The sequence below is a fragment of the Seriola lalandi genome, unplaced genomic scaffold, assembly GCF_002814215.2.
Source record: "Seriola lalandi dorsalis isolate HSWRI2012SDOR001 ecotype SW California unplaced genomic scaffold, Sedor1 jcf7180002054393, whole genome shotgun sequence".
In the NCBI taxonomy this organism is placed as follows: Eukaryota; Metazoa; Chordata; class Actinopteri; order Carangiformes; family Carangidae; genus Seriola; species Seriola lalandi.
Genome location: NW_019524946.1, coordinates 328 through 16,127, shown reverse-complemented (window position 1 = coordinate 16,127; position 15,800 = coordinate 328). Strand labels below are relative to the sequence as shown.

At 40.6% G+C, this 15,800-nt stretch overlaps 2 protein-coding genes and 1 long non-coding RNA gene across 5 annotated transcripts in view; 2 read left to right on the top strand and 1 right to left on the bottom strand.

The window, feature by feature from the left end:
* Positions 1-5,783, bottom strand: part of pltp (phospholipid transfer protein) — a 10,072-nt gene extending 4,289 nt beyond the window's left edge. The window contains exons 1-8 of one of the 2 annotated variants that reach the window (XM_023409478.2): positions 5,633-5,783; positions 3,099-3,234; positions 2,191-2,290; positions 1,970-2,098; positions 1,113-1,268; positions 844-907; positions 339-494; positions 83-259 (exon numbers count right to left, since the gene is read on the bottom strand). In XM_023409478.2, the coding sequence (XP_023265246.1) occupies positions 83-259; positions 339-494; positions 844-907; positions 1,113-1,268; positions 1,970-2,098; positions 2,191-2,290; positions 3,099-3,228 (912 nt within the window). In that variant the 5' untranslated portion in view covers positions 3,229-3,234; positions 5,633-5,783. Of the gene's footprint in view, positions 1-82; positions 260-338; positions 495-843; positions 908-1,112; positions 1,269-1,969; positions 2,099-2,190; positions 2,291-3,098; positions 3,235-5,468; positions 5,607-5,632 lie in introns of those variants that run through there. The other variant, XM_023409479.2, reaches the window with a different exon arrangement.
* Positions 1,262-2,194, top strand: LOC147818929 (uncharacterized). The gene is made up of 2 exons (XR_015437458.1): positions 1,262-1,387; positions 1,804-2,194. It is a non-coding gene; the product is annotated as an uncharacterized LOC147818929 (long non-coding RNA).
* A 1,438-nt stretch (positions 5,784-7,221) lies between the features above and the next one.
* ddx27 (DEAD (Asp-Glu-Ala-Asp) box polypeptide 27) lies at positions 7,222-14,411 on the top strand. Of its 2 annotated transcripts, none has more exons than XM_023409481.2 (21): positions 7,222-7,453; positions 7,857-8,006; positions 8,157-8,216; positions 8,454-8,661; positions 8,932-8,984; positions 9,071-9,157; positions 9,267-9,372; positions 9,452-9,625; positions 9,744-9,894; positions 10,136-10,235; positions 10,348-10,489; positions 10,594-10,747; positions 10,884-10,965; positions 11,366-11,543; positions 11,791-11,897; positions 12,367-12,463; positions 12,617-12,708; positions 13,057-13,177; positions 13,925-14,018; positions 14,125-14,184; positions 14,263-14,411. In XM_023409481.2, the coding sequence occupies exons 1-21, from the start codon at positions 7,370-7,372 to the stop codon at positions 14,279-14,281; spliced, it is 2,319 nt and encodes a 772-aa protein (XP_023265249.1). In that variant the 5' UTR covers positions 7,222-7,369; the 3' UTR covers positions 14,282-14,411. The 2 variants fall into 2 exon arrangements, with proteins under 2 accessions (XP_023265249.1, XP_023265248.1); XM_023409480.2 differs by having other exon boundaries at positions 7,223-7,453; positions 13,922-14,018.
* Positions 14,412-15,800: the final 1,389 nt, after the last annotated feature.

The following is a 15,800-nucleotide window of genomic DNA, read 5'->3' as shown; positions in this document are numbered from 1 at the left end:
GGGGGGGTCTGTGGTGGTTTGGGGGGTCTGTGGTGGTTTGGGGGGTCTGTGGTGGTTTGGGGGGGTCTGTGGTGGTTGTGACCTTCTCGTTGACGATGTGCATCTGGAAGACTCCTGCTTTGTAGTAGGAGAACATTCCACTGTCGAAGAAGAACTCGGACAGAGCGAGGTAAACCATCCGGTCGTACTCTCTGATGACGGGGTCCACGGCGTAGTTCACCAACGAGTCGTTCTGATTGGACAGGTCAAAAAACATCCCCTACAGACGCAACAAGGTCCATGTCAGAACACGTCATGTAGAATAAAATGATGTGATTAAATATGTGTCTGAGTCTGACCCTGAAGTGCATGTCGAGGCTCCTGGACGTCACCACTGGATCATTGATCAGAGAATAATCGATACCAATATAACTATCAACCTCCGACCTTACGGGAATCGTCTCCAACAGCGAGTTCACATGAACCAGAGCGGCGTGATTCAGAGCCGGACAGATCTGAGAGAGACAGGTCAGACACAGAGCTGGGTCAGAGACACAGCCAGTAGCACAAGCAGGGCAGATCTTGGCCCATTATAATTAAAATAATAAATAATTATTCATTAATAATTAAAATTCAAAAGTGAGCCATACCTACTGATAACTAACATTCAAAAGAGACCACTCACATTTTTTATTTTGAAACACTGGAAAGAAGAAACTAAAATCCACACACACATGCAAATAACATACTTATTATATTATTATTAATATTATTATTTATATTATTATATTATTATATATTGATATATTGATGCTTTTGAGAGAGGCGCCTCCAGACAGACAGAAACCCCTTGAAGTGACAGACCCTTTGGTTGAGGAGGAAGCGCATGCCTGATGTCAGAAAGCTGGCCAGGAAGTCGTAAACTTTCCTGAAAAAACAAACAAACATGTAATGACAGACAGGTCAATAATGATTTAATGATTATTTATTACTACATAGGTACTATTGAATCTAATCAATAATGATTATCAATTACTACATCAGTTTTATCAACATTAATCAGTAATCATGTTTGATAATCACATGAATCCCATTAAAAGTAATCAATAATCATGAGTGATAACATAATTTACCCGAGTGTTCCGCTGAACTCTGCTCTCATTTTGTTGATTTTGGCATCGCAGGTGATATTATTGATCTTCAGTCGTCCCTCGTCGTCTCTGATCAGATTAAGAGCCGTGTTGATGTTCACTCCTTCAGCCGACGCATTGATGTTTCCTGTGTCGTAACTGAGACACAGAAACAACAAAAAACCACTGTTATCATCATCATCATCATCATCATCATCATCATCATCATCATCATCTTCTTTTTCTTCTTCAACATTTTGATCATCTTCATCACTGTTGTAATAAATCTTATATAATAAATATAAATCAGTCATATTAGATGTATGTTATTCTGTAGGAGAACTATTTAAGTTGTAAAGATTAATTGATCCGATCTAACATGGATTGTTAGGAGCGATCAGAACATCAACACGCACTCTCTCCTTAATGTCACAATTCAGTATTTATTAATGGAGGAAAGAAAACAAGATACTCTTAAACTTGAAAACATAAAATAATATGTTTGTACTAGTTTTAGCTTATTACTTCACAGTTGTGCGGTTGAAAATTGTTTGCCCCTCCGCTCTCGTTAACACCTGTTCTCGGATCATAATATTTATCATGATAATAACAATAACAACAAAGCTTTTCTTATTGGCATTATTCCAATAAGAAACAGAATCTAAACCATCAACTTGTGTTCTCTAAACTTTAGATGAAGACACTGTTGAAGTTTGCTCAGAGAGATCTACAGGAGAGAAGCCCTTGCTCTGCACAATGCATCCAGATCTACAGGAGAGAAGCCCTTGCTCTGCACAATGCATCCACGCCAGTACCAGTTCACTGCCAGAGTTAAGTCGACGTTCTGTAGGAGAACTCACAAGAACCAGTAAAGGATCCGTCGGTGGAAACTCAGGGAGATCGACGAGTTCTGAACATCAAACAACAAACCAACGTTGGGGATGAATTGCAGTTCGGCGTGAGTCAGATTCAGCTCTGTAATCTTCACACTGACGACAGACCAGGGAGAGAGACAGTATTAATACACATGTTGAATATTCGGTAGTAAAGTACTACTTCAAATATAAAGTAATACTCATACTCAGTGATGGTGTATTGGAAGCGTCCATCTTTTCCCTTCATCTCTGGCATACTGATGTTAGTGAGCTCCTCTTCCACAAACTTCTGAGTCTCATACTTCACTGAGAACAAAAACACACACTGTTAGTGGCAGTACTTCAAAATCTGTTGCTACTTTGACAATAAGACAGAAAAATACTGTTAGTTCTTCACTACAAAAAAACGCAAAATGTCAGTACTGCAAACAGATCAATGGCTACAAGTACTATACTGCAAACAAACACAGGACGCTGACTTTTATTACTGTTAGTATTCAAAAACTAATACAGTACAAGTGGCTGTTGTTGTGGTCAGAGGGTTTATGTGCAATAAGATGATCGACTTAATTCATCTGTTTGTTTCCAACCTCTTTGTTTTGTGTTCATTATTAATGAATGTATTTATTTATTTTTATTTATTTTATTTATCCAGTCATGGTCTTGTGTATTCATTCAAAGCAGAGACAGAGATCCCTGTATTGAGAATTTATCTTAATTTACTTTAATTTGTTTGTCTATTCCCTCAGTTGAGGTGGTGCCACAATTTTTCAAACTGCAAATTTAAGATTTTGAGTTTATTTCATGTTGACAGGAGCCAGCTGAGGTGGTTCTGATCAGGATCCTCCAGAATCAATAAACATCCTTTGGAGGTTTACTGAAAACATGCAACTGGTTGGAGACCCCGGGGTAGACCCAGAACACACTGGAGAGATCATAGATCCCATCCAGGAGGAGCTGTAAAACATTACTGGGACGTCTCGACTACCCTGCTCAGTCCACTGTCACACCAACTGCTGAGCCCCGGATAAGTGGCAGAAAATGAATCAATTATAGGATCCATATCGTTTAAATCCAGATTATGAATCAGGATTAAAGTTTAACTACTACTCACACATATCCAGTCCTTTGTCAGTGATGCGGATTTTGCAGCCAGCATGTTCGGCAGCAGCCATGATGGAGGACAGCAAAGGGACGACGAAGAGGAGGGACAACAGACAGGGAGTCATCCTGAACTGGAGCATGTCAACCTCAAACACAGAAGAAGAAACACCCATCCATTAGTTATGCCACTTATTTTGAGAGTCACAGGGGTGCTGGAGCCAATCCAGGAGGAACCATACGCAGGTTTGGTTCAGGTCTTTGTTCTGTGTGTTCTGTATTTTCAGGATTATGACCTATAAATATAAAATATAAATATATATTTATATTAATATAAATATAACTTTAGTTCCTTCTTGTGAAAGGTTAACGGTCCATATCAGTAGATTCACCTCTTGATTCAGCCAATCGTAATGTAGTGTTAATTAAGGCCTCAGCCAATCAGAGGACACCAATAACTCACCATCCAGGCTCTCAGCTGCCGTTTGTTACAGTTCACCACATCAGAGAAAAGGTTTCTCTTTTCTCTTCCTATAATACTGACTCCTGTCCTTCGGTGAGTCCTTCAGACTCCTAGTTTAACTAATTACTCAGTTAAGAAGTTTGAGAAATAATGTGAGCAAATTTCTGCAGACCTTATGGAAACTTACGAGCAGCTCCTTTTCCAAATTTACTAACGTCATGCTTCTGAAATTACACTTTTTGGCATTTAAAGAAGTGTAGAGACGCAGCCTTGAAAAAAATCTATAAAATTGGGTTTGGCAGCTGATCACTGAAAGGCTCTGAAGAACCACTGACGAAGAACGTCCAAAGTTTTGAGCTACAGAACTTAAGAGAAATGGGATCCTTCATTATGACAGCTTTCTGTTTGGAAATCAGTAGGAATGCAAAAACGTCAGTCGCGTGTGGTTTTAAAACATAATCAAAACACCGGTTCTAAACAAATAAACAAAGACAGACAGACAGCATCCTCTCGTGTAAACAGGAAGCTGCAGCAGTGTCCTAGATCATGATGAACAGACTGATCTCATTGGAGTGTTTTTGTCCCTCCTGTGGCTCCGTAGCTCACAGCTGAACTTATTCTCGGACTGTGTCGTACATATAAACACTTTTCAACTTGAACTGCAGTAACCTCTGCCGCCCCCCCACCTCTTTCTTTCCCAACAACCTCCAGACCCTGTTTTTCTGTCTTTAAAACAAACTGAACGGATTAATCTGGGAGGAAAAAACACATAAATCTTCCACTCATGTGGAATCATATGTCTGTTCATTCACTTTGTTTACTTCTTTCTGTAAAATTTATATATAAACTGTTTTCAAACTTAAGCTGAACTCTGACAGTTGTCTCATTAACTCAGACTGTCTCAGACACACAACTGACGACAACACAGTTTTTATCCTTCAGCCACAGTGGACCTGTTTCTACTTACAGATGTTATGCTTCAGATTACACTGTAATACAGTCAGTCAGTTGTCAGTGTTTCCACTTCTACTGACCAGCAGGGTCTGAGCACACACACACACACACACACACACACATTAATCATCAGGTCTAAAGCCTTTGAAGAGAAGAAAGTCCTCACAAATACAGACAACCAGGACCACACACACGCCCACTCAGTCTATAATCTGTGTGTTTAATAACAGCTCAGTGAGGAGAGCCAATCAGCATCCAGCTGCTGCTGCACCCACATCTGGACATCTGGCTAACTGTTAACTGCTAACCTTTAATTAAAAAGATTCTCTTCAAAGAAAGAAGAAGATATTGAATCTCCGCCCAGCCTGACCTCTGACCCCTGACAGATCAACCTTCTTCCACTGCTAACACACAGCAATCCGATCGGTCATGACGTCTCTCAACATGACAATACCTAAAATAAAGTGACAGAAAGATGTGAACACACTTCATCTTCCTGAGGATATCATTATCTCTGATGTCCATCCAGAATAAACCTCCAAAACTTAGAAATCAAGAAATAAGAGGCTGCAGAACCTCAGTTTTTCTTCAGTATCACAGTAATCCAGTGGTAGTTGTCTGTACATCCAAGACTACACTGCAAACAGGAGCTGATCACTGCTGATTCAGCAACTTTTAATGGGGACAATTTGACTGAATGGAAAAACATGGTAAACTACAAAAACAGGAAAAAAGGGAACACCAGAACCGACCCATAGCTGAGATTTTAATGTGATAAGCGTTTTTCGGGGTCTTTTTCTCGTGACAGCTTTGAATTTTTCTGTCGTCATATTGGCTCCCAAACAGGCCTGGATGTTGGTGTTAGCGGGTAGATCAGCAGAAACATTTTAACTTCCTCCATTTTCACACAGAATGGGTTAGGGTTACCATCAGATACACGTTGATATGCGTTAATATACTACTCACCTGTCCATGATGAGTCACTCTGTTTACCTGTCTGTCTGTCTGTCTCTCTGTCTGTCTGTCTGTCTGTCTGTCTATCCCTCTCTCTGTACGTCTGTCTCTGTCTTGTTTCAGTAACAGTTGAACTCTACTCTGAATGTCTGAAAGATAAAAATTATGAAACTCACAGATCAGCAGACTGAAGAAGGAGGAGCTCAGGCCTGATGGTTCTAGATTCACGTTCTGGATCTCTTGTTCTGTAGCTGATGTAGTCTGTTCTTGTGTCCCTGTTCACACTGACTCACTCTCTGGAGATTTTTATCCTGAGGGACTGACTCCTCCCCCTCACCCCTCTCCTCCCTCCTCCTCCTCCCTCCTCCTCCTCCTGGCCCTTCCTCCTCCCTCTCAGTGTGTTTTCTCGTTCTTCTATCATTGTGAGCAGTGGTTCAGGTTTGATTTCACAAGTGAGGGGGACACAGTGAAATGTCCATATATATGAGTGTGTGTGTGTGTGTGTGTGTGTGTGTGTGTGTGTGTATGTATGTGTGTCTGATTTATTGTAATTTACGATTACTCTTAAATCAATCAAGCAAATAAGAAATGATGAATCTGAAAACTTCCGTAATAATGTTGGCCTACAAAACTTAGAATAGAATAAAGTGCTGTGATTTTAAAGCCACTAACTTTATGTTTAGTTATATTGACTCATTGTGTTTTCATGCCAAGGTTCAAGGTTTCTTTTCATCACCTACCCCCGGAAAATAACTGTCTTGAATTAAGGGAACTGGTGCATAAAACCAAACCTGTGTCTATTTACTCTGAAAACACGCAGAGGAGGTGAAGGACTTATTCAGCCCTGAGCAGTGTCTGCAGGTCTTCCCTTCAGCGTCCATATGAACCATACAACCCCAACAACCAATGACGCAAGGCAGGCCGTATGTAGCCTGTGAGGCGAAACCCAGGGTATACCAGTCAACTGATGGTAACCACAGATGAATCAGACCTCCTCTGAACAGTCAACAGAAAATCTACCTGAAAGAATGAAAGGAGGAGGACATATCCCCCCATGTCCACTGGACATTACATTCTGTGTCTGAGGGCTCAGGCCTGTTTTTTTTTCCTGTTTTTAAATCTATAGCTCTTTAGTCTTCATTCATCTAAATATTTTTTTCTTTATCTTCAAGACGTTTTCTGTTTAATAGTTTCTGTCTTCTTTAAGTTTGTCTTTGTGCTTCCTGTTTGATGGCATCACCGGGACACTGTGACAGAGACTCGACTCTTCTAGGAAATTCCAGTGGTTAAGGATCAGTGTGTGTGTGTGTGTGTGTGTGTGTGTGTGTGTGTGTGTGTGTGTGTGTGTGTGTGTGTTATTTGTGGTAAGAATAAATCATATGTTTTAGTTCAAAAGAGATAATCTGAAACAATCATCACACACATATAGATTTGTCTTTCTTTTAACCCTAACATAATCCTCATTCTAACATAAACCTTAAAACCAAGTCTGAACATTCAAACGGTAATTTGAAGTAGTGATCATGGCCGAGTTCAAGTGTCCTCACTATGAAGGTTGAAAGTTGAACTTGGTCCTCACAAAGATAGTAGTACAGGTCTACACACACAGAGAAACACAAATGTTTTATAAGCTGCAATTTTATTTTTGATGAAAGAAAGAAAGAATTGTTTGGCTGATCCAGTTTTTACTGTGTATTTGTCAATTACCAATAAAGTTTATTTAAAAAAAAAAAAAAAAAAAACAGATCCGTAAACCGGAAACTGTACAAACCTACTTCCTGTTTCCGTCAACACACGTGTGAGGGAAAAACTGTAAAGAAGCTCCACAGGACTTGTGTAGAACCGGTTCTGACACAGTACCGGTCTACATTCCGTTCACAGCCCAGTGTTCCGGTACCGCAGCGTCGTCCGCCATGTTGGAAGAACTGGGTCTGATCGGGACGATCCGGGACGAGGACCAGAGTCCGGAGGAACCCGACAGCGAGTCCGACCAGGAGGTGAGTTAGTCCGGGCACACAGCTGGATCTCTCCCCGGTAAACCGTCGAGGCCGCTGGAGGGGAACCGGATTTCGGCTGGAAAACAGCGGATTTACCGCCGATAAATAAACAAAACAAAATGTACCTTTTTTTTTAATTTAAACCCAAAAACTATGAAGTTGACATTGCAGTTCTAGAAGAAACTTCAACAGTTCAGACCACTGGAGTTTAAACATCATAAACATTAGCCAATTAAATAAAATTAAAAATATAGAGTTGAATATATATCCTTATGTATTTTTATTTGATTAACTCTGGAGCTGTGTATTAATTGTATTATTGTGTACTGACTGTGTGTATGTTGTGTATTAACTGTTGTGTTGTTGTCCGTTAACTGTGTGTATTTTTGTGTGTGTGTTTCAGGAGGAGCGGATCATCCTGAACAGGAAGAAGAAGCTCAAGAATTTCGGGTCGAAAGATTTTAACACAGACTTTCAGTTTGGAGAGAGGGACGTCCTGAACCATGATGACGACTGGGTTATGGCCGATGTCATGAAGCAGCTTAAAAAGAAGGTAAAACCTGCAGCAGTATGATCGAGTGTCAGTGTGGGACAGTTCACGTCCACTCTCTAATGTTCTTCCATTCTCTAACGTTCGCCGGCAGTGTTTTGGTTCTTTAATACTCTCCATTGGTTGTGTATTAACAGTGTTCTGTGTTTGCAGAGATCTGTGACGACTCTGGACCAGAAAATAGAGAAAATAAGGAAGAAAAGGAAAGCTGAGGTGAGTGCTTTGGCCAGGTGAAGAGCCCCTACCCAGCATCTAATTGCCTTACCCTGATATTCTTACCCCAACCAATCATGGCTCTTCATGCCCAAACCAAACCTAACTGAGTACTAGCCAATCAGAGGCAGGGTAGGTCTTCATCTGTCTTGGCTGGGGGGAAAAAATAAAGCAGTTCCCGCTCTCTGGCCAGGTTCTACTTCCTGTGCCCAAGGTGAAGTTTGTTTTGATCTGCAGGAGAAATCAGCTCAGAGCGGCGCTGCTGAAGATACTGCAGGGAAGAACGAGGAGGAGGAGGAGGAAGAAGAAGAAGATGATGATGAAGAACAGGATGTAAAGCCTGCTGCAGGAGAAGCTGATGAAGGTGATGATGAGGAGGAGGAGGACGACGAGGACGATGAAGATGAGTTTGACTCGAGTGACGAGGAGATTCTTACCAAATCAGGTGAGTTCAGGAGAGGCTTTTATTTTTATGTTTGACAGGAAGCTGAAAGATTTTACTTATTGTAACAGTTTTAATAACCTGATGATCAATAACAAAAAAATGTAAAGGTCACTAAAATATAATTCAGTTCCGTAAAACAAACTGCAGGTCTGAACAGAAAAATCCCAATAAAAATTCAACTTTTCTAATGAATTTAATTAAAAAAAAAAAACGAATTTAAACATTGAAAAAGTGTTTTATTTGTGTTGTTGACTTCCTGTTTCCCGGCAGACACCCTGAGAGAGAAAGAACGACGTGGAAAGAAAAGGAAGGCGGGAGAAGAGGTTAGGATGAGGAGCTGATGATGTCACAGGTGTACAGGTGATGTGTGCATGGTTACCACGGTAACGGATGTGTTTGTCCTGTTCAGGCTCCAGAGGCATTCTATGAAGACGCATCTCAGTACGATGATCAGCTGACCTTTGATGACATGAACCTGTCCAGACCCATTCTGAAGGTAAAACCTCCGAGTGTCTGATATCACCTATCGGGTATAAATACCTGATCTCATGTTCTCCTGGTTTTGTTGTTGATGATATTTGTGACCTCATGTTGTGTCCCTGCAGGCCATCACAGCTGTGGGCTTCAAGCAGCCAACACCCATCCAGAAGGCCTGTGTTCCTGTTGGCCTGCTGGGCAGAGACCTCTGCGCCTGCGCTGCTACTGGGACAGGTAATCCTGATATCCTGGAACCTATTCATCATATTGAGACCAGATGAAAAACTATGAAAAATTCCTCTCCTCTCCTCAGGAAAGACAGCAGCCTTCATGCTGCCGGTGTTGGAGCGTTTAGTTTATAAGCCCAGGACTTCCCAGGTGACCCGGGTCTTGGTTCTAGTTCCAACCAGAGAGTTGGGGATCCAGGTTCACTCTGTGGCCCGTCAACTCGCCCAGTTCACCTCCATCACCACCTGCCTGGCTGTTGGTACGTCTGATTACTGGTTACTGACTTACTGTGACTCGTGACCCTGGACTCAGTTTGACTTCGAATTCTAGACTCATTCTGGTCCTGAATAACCTTACCTGTCTCGACCTGTCTCCAGGTGGGTTGGACCTGAAGTCTCAGGAGGTGGCTTTGAGGGCGGGGCCAGACGTCCTGATCGCTACACCTGGTCGTCTGATTGATCACCTTCACAACACACCGAGCTTCGAGCTCACTCAGATTGAGATCCTGATCCTGGACGAGGCTGACAGGTAAACACTAGGTGCGTTTCCATTAACGTGCGTAATGTGCGAACTTAAAAACAAGTAATGGAAACGTGACTTTTGAAAAAAACTCAAATCTTGCGAAAAATTTAAATAAAATAAAGAAATCTATCGTCATATTTAATTGGAATGATTTTGCATTACATGACTGAATGGAAACGCAGACCACTCGAAAGAAAAGCTCACCTGTTGGAACTCACCTGTGTGGTTCTGTGCCTTTGTCTCTCAGGATGTTGGACGAGTATTTTGAGGAGCAGATGAAGGAGATCATCAGGTTGTGTTCCTACAACAGACAGACCATGTTGTTCTCCGCCACCATGACAAACGAGGTACTCGTTCATACCTGTGTCGTGTGATCTGTGTCTCCAGGTGCGTTAGTGTGTGTCATGTGACCTGTGCCTCCAGGTGTGTTAGTGTGTGTCATGTGACCTCTGTCTCCAGGTGAAGGACCTGGCAGCCGTTTCATTGAAGCAGCCAATCAGGATCTTTGTTAACAGCAACACTGACGTGGCTCCGTTCCTGCGACAGGAGTTTGTCAGAATCCGACCGAACAGAGAAGGAGACAGGGAGGCTGTGGTGGCTGGTAGGTCCCGATAATACTCCAGTACTACTGCTAATACTACAGTACAGTAGTGGTACTACTACAAACACTGCAGTACTGTTACTGACTGTTGTGTTTTGTCTTAGCTCTGCTGACTCGAACGTTCCAGGATCACGTGATGTGTTTCACTCAGACGAGGAAACAGGCTCACCGACTGCACATCCTGCTGGGCCTGATGGGACTGAAGGTCGGAGAACTGCACGGAGAACTGAGCCAGAGCCAGAGACTGGAGAACCTCAGGTATATACATACACACACACACACACACACACACACACACACACACACACACACACAGAGTCACAGTCTGGAGAACCTCCAGAACCTTATATGTATGTATTTACCCTTTTTTTTTCTCATTCTCCGTGTTCTCCAGGCGTTTTAAAGATGAACAGATTGATATCTTGGTGGCGACAGATGTAGCAGCCAGAGGTCTGGACATCGATGGAGTCAAAACGGTGAGAGTCACATCTCTTAATGGTTACTGCAGGATTACCATAACGTTACCACTGAGTTTACTGTAGAGTTACTATACAGTCACTACAGGGTTCCCACAGAATCACTTAAGTGTTACTGTAAGGTTTCCCTCTATAAGGTTGCCATGGAGTTACTACTGAAGTACAGCATTAAAGGGTTACTTTGTAGTTGCTGTAGAGTCCTACACGGTTCTAACTGTAGTTACCATAGTAACAAATTTGTGTAAATATATTGACATAAGCTCTTCTTTACTAAAACTAAGTTGGATTTTAATTTCGACAAACTCATCATGTTTTCTGGCTGATCATCTAAAGACCTCTCTCTCTCTCTCTCTCTCTCTCTCTCTCTCTCTCTCTCTCTCTCTCTCTCTCTCTCTCTCAGGTCATAAACTTCACCATGCCATCCACAGTCAAACACTACGTCCACCGAGTCGGCCGCACAGCAAGAGCCGGTCGTTCCGGACGTTCAGTGTCTCTGGTCGGAGAGTCTGAGAGGAAGACGCTGAAGGAGGTGGTGAAGTCTGCCAAGAACAGTGTGAAGGCTCGAGTCCTGCCGCCAGGTACACACACCTGAGAGACAGTTTGTCAGAGAGTTTTCTGTGTGCCTGGGAAATAGACAGAGCTGTGTAGTTCAGGGAACGTGGGAGAGTTGAGTTCTGAGCAGCAGTAAGGTAACAAGGGATGAACTGGTATTTCTGAACAGAAACAGTAAAAGGTTTCTCACGTGTGTTGTGACTAAACTCTCTCTCTCTCTCTCTCTCTCTCTCTCTCTCTCTCTCTCTCTCTCTCCCTCTCCCACCCACCCAGATGTCATCCTGAAGTTCAGAGATCTGATTTCCAAACTGGAGAAGGATGTTTACGCTGTGGTGAAGCTGGAGAGAGAGGAAAGAGAGCTGGCTGCGTCTGAGGCCAAGGTACACCTACACACCTGAACACCAGTACATCTGCTCACCTGAGCACCTTCACATCATTATTCAAGCTCAAAGCAAAGTCAGAGTTTTGGACGGAGGAAAGATGATCAACTCATCACTTTGTCTGAGGAACAGCCGTGTCTTTATGACACAAGCCTTAAAATGTACTAGAGCTAAAGATCCGTGGAGACATAAAAACTCTAGGAGAGAAGTCAACTACGACTCCCAGGGTGCATTTGTCTAACGAACAGCCAGTAACAGAACTTCATGCTGTTTCCAGCTGTTTATTAATTATACAGTACTCAATACAGTACTCTCAGCAGTAGCAGCATATACAGTAGTAATATTTTAGTATTTGCAGTAGTACCTGTCATAAACAAGTGAGAATCTATAAATTTACCTGTGTGTGTGTGTGTGTGTGTGTGTGTGTGTGTGTGTGTGTGTGTGTGTGTGTGTGTGTGTGTGTGTGTAGTTGAGCGTGGCTCAGAAGCGTCTTGATAGCTCTGCTGCTTCAAGTGAAACACAGAGAGTTTGGTTTCAAACTCAACAAGAGAGGAAACAGAGTCGTGGTGAGTATTAATACACTGTGTACTGCACCTCATTTACTACAGCTACTCCTAAACTGCACTGCACTACTTCATTCAGCAGTATTCTATAGCTGTCTGCAGTACTTTGCAGTCCACAGTAGTATTTTAACTGCTGTTCCTCCTCCTCTTCATCAGCGTCGAAGGCTCTGCAGGAGTTTGATCTCGCTCTCAGAGGCAAGAAGAAGAGAGAAAAGTTCTTGAAGGACGGCAAGAAGAAGGAGCTGACGGTAATAACACATCAGATGTGTGACGTTGTTCCCTGAAGGTTGTTTTATAAATTTGTAATAATTTGTATGAGGTTTGGTGGAGTTAGCAGTTATTTCAAAGCTGTGGGTTACATCAACACCCCCACCAAGTGACAGGAGTCTCATAAGTTCATGTTTCTATGTCTTTTTATAGCAGGTGTCCATAGCAACGTATAAAGTGTTTTTTCCTCTGTAATTATTTCTCCTGACTCAGACACATCACAAAGATTCAGTCTTTTTAGTACAAAGCAGCTGCCACTCTGCAGGAAAACAGAGGACTGTGTTTCTTTCTTTAATGTGTCTTTATATCTCTCATTATCTCTGTGTCAGTCTGAGGAGCGCTCTCAGTTTGAGATCTTGAAGGCTCAGATGTTTGCTGAACGGGCGGCCAAGAGAGAGAGACGACCAAAGAGAGCGAGAGCAATGCCAGAGGAAGAGACGCAGACTAAAGGTCAGAAACACTAATGTACATACACGTACTGAGACATATTGATAAATACATAAACATATTGAGACATGCTGATGGATATATAAACCTACAGTATACTGTAACGACTGATAAATGCGTGAATACATAAACATCAATACATGAACATGTATTTGAACAGTCTGATAAATGCTAAAATGCATTGAATATTTAAATTTTAATTGATCAAATGACCATAGTATGACTTTTTATGACTTACTATACTGTGACTTTTTATTACTTGCTATACTATGACTTTTTATGACTTACTATACTGTGACTTTTTATTTCTTGCTATACTAAGACTTTTTATGCCTTACCGTACTATGACTTTTTATCATTTACTATACTGTGACCTTTTTTGCATTACTATACTATGACTTTTTATGACTTACTATACTATGACTTTTTATTACTTACCATACTGTGACTTTTTATGCCTTTCCATACTGTGACTTTTTATGACTTAATATACTATGTGTTTTTCATGGGGCAGCACAGTTGTGCAGTGGTTAGAACTGTCGTCCCACAGTGAGAAGATTATGATGTAGAACCCCGAACCAGGGGCCTTTCTTGTGGAGTTTGTATGTTCTCCCTCTGCCTTCATTGGTCCTCTTCAGTTACTCAAGCTTTCTCCTGCAATCCAAAGACTGTACACTTTATTGATAAAACATGCACACTATACTGTAAACTGTTGCGCTAAACTAAACTGTTTGTCTGTCTGTGTAGCAGCCAATCAGAAAGCAAGAAAAGGAGGCAAGAAATCAGTGTTTGACAAAGAGCTGACCAACACCAGCAGCAAGGCCCTGAAACACTATAGAGCAGGGTGAGACTGTCTCTTAGCACACCTTTCTGTCTGTCTGTACACCTGTCACACCTCAGTACACACTTACCTATCTGTACACCTGTCTCACCTAATTGTCTTATTACAGGCCATCCTTTGCTGACAGGAAGCGGCTCGGTTTGGATAGAAAGCGTCCTGGTGGCTCCAAGTAAGTTTCTCTGTCTCTGTCCACCACAAAGATAAGATGAAATGGATAAGATGGCTGACGCTCTGTTCTTTCTGCCAGGTTCAAGAAGAAGAAGTGACAGCCCAGATGACCCCCTGGAGCAACAGTTCTCCGACATTTTCATGTTGTCTCTTTGTTCACTGTGTAAATGTTTTCCAATTTTGTTCATTGAAAAACTTTTAAATAAAGTTGGTCTGTTTTAAAAATAACACATTTGTTGTATCCAGAGTTTTGTTTTTCACCGACATTCCCCAGCAGCCTTTCAAACTACGAAAAACGTTTTTATGACTTACTATACTATGACTTTTTATGCCTTATTACGTGAATTTTTATGCCTTACTATGCTGACTTTTTTTATAAAATTTTTATGCCTTACTATACTGACTTTTTATACCTTAGTATACTATGACTTTTTATACCTTAGTATACTATGACTTTTCACACCCTGCTATACTTACTATTTACACCAAACTATACTATGACTTTTTATGCCTTAGTATACTATGACTTTTTACAACCTACTATAATATGACGTTTTACGCCTTATTACACTATGACTTTCAATGCCTTGTTATATTATGACTTTTTTACGACATTTTAATGCCTTATTATACTGACTTTTTACGCCTTACTATACTATGACCTTTTATGCCTGGTTATACTCTGACCTTTTCATAACATTTTTTTGCCTTATTATACTATGACTTTTTATACCTTACTATACTATGACTTTTTACAACCTACTATACTATGACTTTTCATGACTTGTTATACTATATTTTATAAAATTTTTATGCCTTATTATACTATGACTTTTTATGCCTTATTATACTATGACTTTTTTACCTTAGTATACTATGACTTTTTAAGCCCTACTATACTATGACATTTTACACCTTACTGTACTATGACTTTTCATGCCTTGTTATACTATGACTTTTTTATGACATTTTTACGCCTTACTATACTATGACTTTTTATGCCTCGTTATACTATGACTATTTTATAACATTTTTACACCTTACTATACTATGACTATTTTATAACATTTTTACACGTTTTTATGACTTTTTATGCCTCACTATACTATATAGTTTTTATGACTTTTTATGCCTTACTATACTATGACTTTTTATGCCTTACTATACTATGACTTTTTATGCCTTACTATACTATGACATTTTACGCCTTACTATACTATGACTTTTTATGCCTTATTATACTATGACTTTTTTACCTTAGTATACTATGACTTTTCACACCCTAATATACTATGACTTTTTACGCCTTACGATACTATGACTTTTTATGCCTTATTATACTATGACTTTTTTACCTTAGTATACTATGACTTTTCATGCCTTATTATACTATGACTTTTTTACAACATTTTTATGCCTTACTATACTATGACTTTTTACGCCTTATTATACTATGACTTTTCATGCCTTATTATACTATGACGTTTTATGACTTTTTATGCCTTACTATACTATGACTTTTTATGCCTTAATATACTATGACCTTTTTATGCCTTACTATACTATATAGTTTTTATGACTTTTTATGCCTTACTATACTATGACTTTTTATGCCTT

Bases quoted from the DNA above. Each gene is read 5' to 3' on its own strand.
- ddx27 (XM_023409480.2), top strand. From the start codon at position 7,370: ATGTTGGAAGAACTGGGTCTGATCGGGACGATCCGGGACGAGGACCAG. The intron at 8,007-8,156 runs GTAAAACCTGCA...CTGTGTTTGCAG, and splicing joins TGAAGCAGCTTAAAAAGAAG to AGATCTGTGACGACTCTGGA. The intron at 12,709-13,056 runs GTAATAACACAT...TCTCTGTGTCAG, and splicing joins GCAAGAAGAAGGAGCTGACG to TCTGAGGAGCGCTCTCAGTT.